The sequence below is a fragment of the Lampris incognitus genome, chromosome 16 (genome assembly GCF_029633865.1).
Source record: "Lampris incognitus isolate fLamInc1 chromosome 16, fLamInc1.hap2, whole genome shotgun sequence".
Lineage (NCBI taxonomy): Eukaryota > Metazoa > Chordata > Actinopteri > Lampriformes > Lampridae > Lampris > Lampris incognitus.
In genome coordinates, this window is record NC_079226.1 from 36,094,449 (window position 1) to 36,104,207 (window position 9,759).

The following is a 9,759-nucleotide window of genomic DNA, read 5'->3' on the forward strand; positions in this document are numbered from 1 at the left end:
TCTCTTATGATATGACACACACACACACACACACATATATATATATATATATATATATATATATATATATATATCCAGTGAGTCAAGTAAATTCTTTGAGACAGTACAAGCCTGTTTTATGCCACAAGCAATCATCAGCTGTCAAATATATATATCTATATACATATATATACATCGACGTATATATATATATATATATATATATATACATCTATATACATCTATATACATCGACATATATATATATATCAACACAGATACAGGAAAAAAGATTTTAATTTTTGCAGTACAGGCCTGTTTCATGCATCTCGCACTCATCAGCTTATATATATAAGATGGTGGTCCAGTCTCAGCATAATGTCATAGCCTGGTTCTTAGATTGTAATAAAGATAGGAGACGCAGCAGTTTCATTAGCAAAATAGACTCCATTTATTTACAGCATAAGAGTCGATTTCCAAAAAAAAAAAAAAAAGAAAAAACAGGTAGTGAATATACAGATTACTGAGCCAGTGGGCTCAGTAATGCGCTGGGTGGACATGTGCTGTAGGGGTGTTATGATGCAGAACCTAACGGTACAATAGGGGGAGAAGCCACAGCTTCTCACAGCCATAGCCTGAGAGGGGGGGGGGGCGAGAGAGAGAGAGAGAGAGAGAGAGAGAGAGAGAGAGAGAGAGAGAGAGAGATAGAGAGAGTGTGTTGGACAGTAGGAGTCTGTTGTCCCAAATAGGACTCGGCCTTATATACACAAGGACACACCACGCATATTATAATGACCCTTTACGCTCTGCCCGCCAGGCCCCTGTACAGAAAAGCCCAAAACACGAGACAGGATACCAGTGGATCGGGGAGGGGGGGATCGTCACAAAATCTTCACTACCCCCCCCCCCCGAATACTTCCATTAACCCCCCACACATACACACACACACGTCGATGAAATGAAATGAAACGGGCTACGAGTGCAAACTACCAGCAGTCAAACATATTGTGTTCAACCCACTACCCGCACTGTAAAGCCTGGTGTGCTACAGTTGCCGAGAGCCGTCCTCCTCTGCAGCGTCCTTCATGCCACGCAACGCCGGGGACATTTTCAGGGGGGAACAACAGTGCCCTCCCCAGGGCTTAAAGAGACGGCAACCCATGTCCAATTCTGCTGTGCTGGACACCGGTGTGGGTTGCGTAGATATCGCGCTCGGCTGTGTTCCTGGCTCGGTCCTGAAGGTGAAAATGTGTGCACAGATGTTTACGCAGATCTGCTGGGATCGTGTGACAAACGCGATGCTGAGATGTGAAGACTGACCGCCGGTATTTGATGTTCAAACGAGGAACGGTCATCCTCGGTACCGCATCGGTTCTGAAATGTGGCATGGTGTGATTCTGAGACAATATGCTTTATGCAGGATTCCACAGTGCTGTAAATTCACCCGTTATGATAAAAATCAAATTACATCCACAGCAGCTATACATTTGATGGTTTTAGAAGTTCATTTTAAAATGATAATAGAAAGAGACGGGAAATAAATCTGTGCGAACACTTTCTATGAAGCTTGCATCTATAACGCCCTATAAGCATCTATTGCATCTGCAACGCCCATACTTTCCTATAATGTGTATTACAATGACTAACGGCTATGGCTGAAGACTGTGAAATAGCACTGAAGTCTTATTATACATCTCTACAAAACAAGTTGGCTATGATGCATTATGACATTTGACAGATAAACAGGCTAATGATGACATATTTATAATGCATAAATCCGTTTTAAATTGACATAATGTATCATAAAGGTGGTTATGAGGCGTTGTGAGGGCGTATACATGGTTATAATTAATCTTACAATGACTTATAGCAACACTTACAGGGCGTTATAGATGCTTACAGGGCGATATAGATGCTTATAGGGCATTATAGATGCAAGCTTCATAGAACGTGTTACCAAATTGTGTTTTTCATAGATTCAACTTTGGCTTAGATTTGCTCATAACGATATAAAAATAGTGTTTTCGTGAGCGTCTCCTACAAAACAAGCCGGGGACAGGAGACGACGTCTTCATGTGGAGCGCCTCAGAACTAAACACAACAGCTGCCACAGATACACTCATTATCCCTTATGTCTGGATGCGGCATATTTTCATTCCCCCCATTTTGCTCTGCTGTCTGGTCCGCATTGTGCTTGTTCCATTAGTTTCTAGTGTGTGCTCCATTATGCTTTCATTATTACTCCTTCAATCTCTGCCCTCGCCTCGCCTCGCCTCATCTACGCCAGGCATTTTACACTTTTTCATGCAACCCCCCCCCTTTCGATACATTTGATTTGGCATTAACTTTTGGCGTTCTGTCGCACTGAGGGGATCCAAACTAAGTGTGGCTCATTTGTCAAGAGCCAAACTTCAGACTCCCCCGGACAACACATCGACTGCTCAGTGGCTGTCGCATCGATGACTCAGTTACGTAAAATTGGGAAAAATATGACAATCACGTCGTGTTTCCTGTACACCTTGAGGATACCGCTGGTCACCTTGGTAACAACTGAAAGTGCTCTGCTGAAAAACAGGGAAAAAAAATATGCACTTAATGTGATTCTTGGGGCGTCTGGGTGGCGTGGCGGTCTATTCTGTTGCCTACCAACACGGGGATCGCCGGTTCAAATCCCTGTGTTACCTCCGGTTTGATCAGCTATCCCTAGACACAATTGGCCATGTCTGAGGGTGTCTTGGTCGCTGCACTAGCGCCTCCTCTGCTCGGTGGGAGCGCCTGTTCAGGGGGGAGGTGGAACTGGGGGGAATAGCATGATCCTCCCACATGCTACATCCCCCTGGTGAAACTCCTCACGGTCAGGTGAAAAGAAGCGGCTGGTGACTCCACATGTATCGGAGGAGGCATGTGGTAGTCTGCAGCCCTCCCCGGATCGGCAGAGGGGGTGGAGCAGTGACCAGGATGGCTCGGAAGAGTGGGGTAATTGGCCGGATACAATTGGGGAGAAAAAGGGAGAGGGAAAATCCCCCCCCAAAAAACTGTCAAACCAACCACGTTTCCCCCAATGATCCAATGGCATTGCATCATGATGAGCCAGATTTGAGTCTACTGAAATCTACCACCAGTACACAAAACATCAACCAGTCAGCCATTGGTAAACCACCCCTGGCCGAGAAAGATATTCAACATATTCCCAAGGAATAAATTTAAAAAATTCCTTATTTTTCTATACCCCACAATAACACAACCAGAATAACCATATCTACGTATCAGAAGGGCTGCTGTGGTAGAACTGGTGGAGAACCTCGTGTTCCTCTACATCCTACCGACCACATCACACTGGTGGCCATGCAGCATGCAATACTCCACGTTAAAGCTGCAGACCTGAAGATTCCCATGCAAGCTAATACCCCCATCAACGCTTTCTATTGCTAGCGTTCAATAGCTGACTACAAATATGCAGACCATAACCGCTCTTGTGGTGACTTATTTTGATGGTTACTGTGGGGTGGGACTTCCAACAGGAAAAACCACTCGATGCACTTCAGGTTTTTAGCATGGCAACCAAACGTGGGGAGAGCAGAGTCTGTAAAGGAAACGAAACTGCAGCGGCTAGCAAGCAGATCCGACAGAACGAACTTGTAAAAAGACCTTTAGCAGCAGATAGGACAACCTCTAAACCCTGTTTGGCCAGAGAGGAGGTGCTGACATGACAGCAACGGCGATTTCCTCGTTTTGAATGGATCTCTGGGATTCAGATCGCTCAAACACCGCCGAAATTACCATGGCGTCCAGAGTTGATAAGTCAAACGAAACCGACATCCTACAGGATTGTAGAACTACCCATGAGACAGTAGTGATAACACAGTGTGTGTGAATGGCAGGAGTAGGCTTACAAGAACAGCGACACACATTGCTGGACCCGCACTGTGCCGCCAAACACACAGAACAGTCTGGTTTATTTGGCTATGTAGGCCGCCACTTCTTTCTCCAGACTCTGGGCGAAGCGGTGGTTGAGGAAGAGGAGCTGTCCGTGAGGAAGCAGACGGCTGAGCAGAACGTCGATGCGGTCGCTCTTCAGCAGGACCTGTGGGGTTGAAAACCGACAAAGTTGAAACTTACAAGCCGCAGCATTGTTAATGACCTCCCGCCACATACACACACACACACACACACACACACACACACACACACACACCTCCCTCAGATAAATAGCTGTGCTGGAAATGATCCCAACAAGTTAGTATGGTGATAAAAATCGCTTTGCCTACAATCATTATTCATCACTGCCTCTTTGGCTTTTATTACAACCCCTGTACTGTACAGGGCTGCAGCCGTTTTGCCGTGCATTGTTCGTTCCCGCTGCTCATTTGAAAAGCTCCTGCCATATTTTCAGGTTATCACAGCCACACACCGTGAGCCGCATATATATGAATTCCTATACAACGACCCAAGGGGGGATTAATAAAGCAGAACTGCCGTGAATTGATTACTGTTTAATTGGGTCTTCTGGCCGTTCATGCAGCTCAATTTCGAGAGGTAAGTTACGGGCTCCAGTAAACGGACGACTAGATTCACAATGAGGCAAATCTGGTATGCTGATGAATAGGAGTCCTGATCAAAACGGGGATGTGTCACAAAGATTTCACTTCTTCACTTTTTTGGGGGGGGGGGGTTTCCCCTTTTTTCTCCCCAGTTGTACTTGGCCAATTACCCCACTCTTCCAAGCCGTCCCGGTCGCTGCTCCACCCCCTCTGCCGATTCGGGGAGGGCTGAAGACTACCACATGCCTCCTCCGATACATGTGGAGTCGCCAGCCGCTTCTTTTCACCTGACAGTGAGGAGTTTCGCCAGAGGAGGCGCTAGTGCAGCAACCAGGACACACACCCACATCCAGCTTCCCACCCGCAGACACGGCCAACTGTGTCTGTAGGGACAACCGACCAAGCCGGAGGTAACACGGGGATTCGAACCAGTGATCCCCGTGTTGGTAGACAACGGTATAGACCGCCACGCCACCCGGACACCCTGACATAATTGTTATTAACATGTTTGCTGCACACAAAGCTGCACACACACTTCTTCTTTCAGCTCGTTTCCTGTTTTTCAACAAGGCAGACAACGGATTACACCGCTACGCTACCCTGATGCCCCACTTCTTCACTTTTTCAGAATTTTTTTATTGATACTTATGTTAACATATATGCTGCATCACCTCCTACAATTGGATCCTGTTATGTTGCACTGACAGTTGACTGCTTGTTTAAATTCGTGTTGAAAAGTCGTATCACATGATCTATTTTCCATTTTTGTTGCTGACACTAACAAATTCAACCACTACGGCATTATGCCACAGACAGACAGTCCACAGCAGCGGCGTGCCCCACACGGGACCGCAGGCGCACATTGTTTATGCATTGTCTTTTAATGACGGCTTCCCACAAGACTCACAAGTTTTTGTCAGCTTTCCTTGTTGCAAAATAGTTGACAGCACTAATGCTGAGGAGACGAAGTTCTGTCCTCACAACCAAACAAGTGTATTTATACCTGAATCGTGGCGTTTAAACCTGACCAGCTGACCTGAACTTGTTTCTTGGTGATAAAACTACGTGGTTAAAATGGCGTGGCGGTCTATTCCGTTGCCTACAAACACGGTGATCGCCGGTTCGAATCCCCGCGTTACCTCCGGCTTGGTCAGGCGTCCCTACAGACACAATTGGCCGTGTCTGCAGGTGGGAAGCCAACTGGTGTCCTGGTCGCTGCACCAGCGCCTTCTCTGGTTGGTCAGGGTGCCTGTTCAGGGGGGAGGGGCAACTGGGGGAATAGCGTGATCCACCCACACGCTACGACCCCCTGGTGAAACTCCTCAGTGTCAGGTAAAAAGAAGAGGCCGGCGACTCCACGTGTATCAGAGGAGGCATGTGGTAGTCTGCAGCCTTCCCCGGATCAGCAGAGGGGGTGGAGCAGTGACCGGGATGGCTTGGAAGAGTGGGGTAAATTGGTCGGGTAAAAATTGGGGAGAAATTCAAAAAATAAAAATAAAAGTTGGCCACCCTCCATTTTCAACATTCAGCTATGTTCAGTTTTTTTCTAAACTAATTTACTAAACACATGTGCGCATGTGCTCTCCTCTGAGCACCACCCTGAGTCATATTAACATGGGTACATAAATTCACTTGTGTCAGCTGCCCCAGTACAAATGCAACATTTTACAATGGACCATTAAAAACACTCCACTGGAGCAGTTGTAGATTATGTGCCTTGCGCATGGGTGACATGTCAAAGGTGTAATGGAGTAATAACGAGCAAGCATGTGTGCAGTATTTACGGTGAATTGTACTGTGCGGGACATTAAACACTACGCAAAATAATTATTACAACAGAGATGATAGTCCTGATAGTGACGAGATGGGATGCCAATTAAAACAGATATTAAGGAAGACTTGAAAAGGAGAGACTACAGCCCAGATGCACTTTTGAAAGCAAGAATTGGACACACCTACACTGTACTTAAGAGCATAGAGTGAAATCCTAGACAAAGTGGAAGAAATAACCACATCTATAAAAGGTACTGAAAGTGTGCTCACCTCGCTCCCAGGCCCCAGCATGCGTAGGTCCTCCAGACAGTGTCGGGCGAGGTTCCGCAGCGTCGTCTCAGCCAGCAGCAGGTTCTCGTGGGGTTCGCAGACTAGCGTGAAGCCCAGGCTCTGGACGGCCAGCCACAGTGCACTCCTCTCGCCGGAGAAGGGGTCTCCTGCTCTCAACCTCAACACTCCGCTGTCGGCCTCCTGGAGGGCCAAGATCTCCTCCCCCGGCACAGTCTCCACCAGCACCCTGCCAGAGGCCTCCCGGGACAGGGTGGCCGCACTCTGCACCTGCCTGACGGACGTGGAGGGCAAAATGGGAACAGGTGGAAAAATTCAAATATGCCGAGTTAACCAAATGCTACCACACATTTGTTGTGGTCGTCTATGCCAGTGGTTCTCAATTCGGTCCTCAGGCGCCACCAGCAATGCTACTGGTTTTCTATTCTGCCGGGTAGTTCCGTTACATTCAACTGCTTCCAGTTATTGTTCCAGTTATTCCAGATTTACAACCTGGCAGGTTTTAGACACTCACTTTACCATGTGGCTAACTTTAACCAAAACCACCTGGCAGAGTAGAAAAGCAGCAGTGTCGGGGGTCCCAGAGGACCTGATTGAGGACACACCGGTATACACCACGGGCCTTTTAAACTGGTAAACAAGAATTTTCTAGGGGTGCTTTTTGACATCCGAATATTAACGTTGGTGTAACCGGTTATGTTCTTGCCCGGTGCGGGATTCGATACGGGGTGTACTGCGCCACAAGGCGGCGTCACTAACCGCTCGGCTAAAGGGTCGGACCCGTTAGCTAGGGGCTAACGTGTCTTATTAGCAGTTTACATTGGTTTTTAGAGTCTCCTATAACCGTCATTAGATCCAAAATGGGGCAAAAGGGACTGCTGGGGGGGAGAGAAGAAAAAGGAAAGGAAAGGGGGGAAAGAAGGAAAGAGAAAAGGAGGAAAAAAACATACAATATATCCATTTCTTCTCTACTCATTTATCTTTTTGAAATGGTTTTCACACACTTCCGCACTTATTGCAAGGGATATCATCGCTTTTATTTTCACATCTCTTGCGGGATTCGAACCTACTCTGCGGCGAGAGCGGCCGACACGCGTTTGAAGGAAGCTGGTGTTACGATTATCTCCTTCCTGCGGAAACGTGAGCCAGGGGAGTTATTCGACAAGAGTTCCGGCCATACGCCATTGGGTTAATCGGGTGGGGGGGGAAACTAGAAACAAATTTAAAATATATATAAATAACAGTAGAACTGATGAGGATTATGTCCACAAAAGCAATGCAGTGGTCTTTGAAAACAGCAAATATAGCCAGAGGTGGGAGGCGGCGTCACTAACCGCTCGGCTAAAGGGTCGGACCCGTTAGCTAGGGGCTAACGTGTCTTATTAGTAGTTTACATTGGTTTTTAGAGTCTCCTATAACCGTCATTAGATCCAAAATGGGGCAAAAGGGACTGCTGGGGGGGAGAGAAGAAAAAGGAAAGGAAAGGGGGGAAAGAAGGAAAGAGAAAAGGAGGAAAAAGAAGGAAAAAAACATACAATATATCCATTTCTTCTCTACTCATTTATCTTTTTGAAATGGTTTTCACACACTTCCGCACTTATTGCAAGGGATATCATCGCTTTTATTTTCACATCTCTTGCGGGATTCGAACCTACTCTGCGGCGAGAGCGGCCGACACGAGTTTGAAGGAAGTTGGTGTTACGATTATCTCCTTCCTGCGGAAACGTGAGCCCGGGGAGTTATTCCACAAGAGTTCCGGCCATACGCCATTGGGTTAATCGGGTGGGGGGGAAACTAGAAACAAATTTAAAATATATATATATTGTAACCGGTTATTTTCTTGCCCGGTGCGGGATTCGATACGGGGTGTACTGCACCACAAGGCGGCGTCACTAACCGCTCGGCTAAAAGGTCGGACCCGTTAGTTTACATTGGTTTTTGCGTCTCCTACAACCATCATTAGATCCAACTTGATTGGCACGACGAAGCGTTGGAACCCCTCTACTAAGTCTGACCATTAAGCAGTAAATCCATAAAACCGTGAGTCTATCCGCTCACCTTGCCACCACCAGCACCTGTTCTTTCCGAAGAAGCCGCCTCTCCTCCAGCCCAAGACCTCCACCTCGGCGGCTCGGGACGCTCTCCTCCGGCCCGAAGACGGCGGAGTACAGCACGCGGCTCTCCGCGGGGCACAGCGCGCTCACCGGGCACACCGTGTGCACGAGGAAACAGCGCACCATTTTACTTGCCGCCGACGACACGCGCGTCTGCCGACGAAACGTACACACGAGCACAGGCACGAGAGTCGCCCGCCGCACACGGATCGCGGGCGCTTCCGCGTTGGCCACGTGACCGCTCCGCGCAGCGGCGGCCCCGTCGTCTCGGAAACGCTAGTCGGCGCTCGCGTAACGACGATCGACGCGCGCCATTTGGGGGGGGACGCTTGCGGCTGTGAGGTCGGTCAGCTAATCAGTGTTCTTCACACGTGAGGAATCATCTTCATCACAGCTGTGCGGCCTCTGACACAGCGGGGTCATAATGACCGGAAGTGGAGAATGTGGGGTGGGTGGGGGGGGGATACTCGAGGAGAGCGAAAGAGAAAGAAAGGGAGGGGGGGTCTCATGAAGACGAGGGAAAGATGAAAGAGCCTGCAAAAGTCTGGGGGTGGGGGGGGGTTGCAAAGCCTGGCGCAGACCATCGTCTGATCGGGATTTGGGTGGACGACCACAGACAGCTGTTCTTCAAGCAGCTGCTGCCAGTCACTCTTCTTTAACGGCAAGCCCCCCTCCCATCCCCACCCCCGCCCCCCACCCTTTCAGAAGAAACACAAGGGGAGACAGGGGACAGGCATCCTCATCCTACCCACCCTGCCTTGTCTTCATCCACCACGCCAGCCTGCCGACGTCCCAGCCCTCTGCCCGTGGACGTGACAACCAAGACTACAGTTCATAACCACGCAGTTAAGCCTTTTTAACTCGCTCCCTTGTGCCCTGGAAGCATAAAGGAGTATAAAGGAGCTGCTGTGTGGGCGATGGCATGTGCGGGCCCTGCCGTGGACCGATAACCTCCACGGGGTGTCTCCTAATCCCCCGCCGGGATAGACTCCAGCCTGCCACAAATGTGAATTGAATGAAATGGGTACGGAGAGCGAAAGAGCGAGTGATTAAACAGGGCCTCA

At 48.5% G+C, this 9,759-nt stretch overlaps 1 protein-coding gene across 3 annotated transcripts; it reads right to left on the minus strand.

Annotated features, from left to right (window-relative positions):
- Positions 1-298: 298 nt before the first annotated feature.
- Positions 299-8,890, minus strand: ap5s1 (adaptor related protein complex 5 subunit sigma 1). 3 transcript variants are annotated; one of them, XM_056295973.1, is made up of 4 exons: positions 8,640-8,890; positions 6,564-6,855; positions 3,873-4,063; positions 299-1,353 (listed from the first exon to the last, which is right to left on the minus strand). In XM_056295973.1, exons 1-3 carry the CDS (start codon positions 8,819-8,821, stop codon positions 3,935-3,937), a joined length of 603 nt encoding a protein of 200 aa, XP_056151948.1. In that variant the 5' UTR covers positions 8,822-8,890; the 3' UTR covers positions 299-1,353; positions 3,873-3,934. The 3 variants fall into 3 exon arrangements, with proteins under 3 accessions (XP_056151948.1, XP_056151950.1, XP_056151949.1); XM_056295975.1 differs by having other exon boundaries at positions 300-614; XM_056295974.1 differs by having other exon boundaries at positions 300-1,214.
- Between the last annotated feature and the right edge of the window lie 869 nt (positions 8,891-9,759).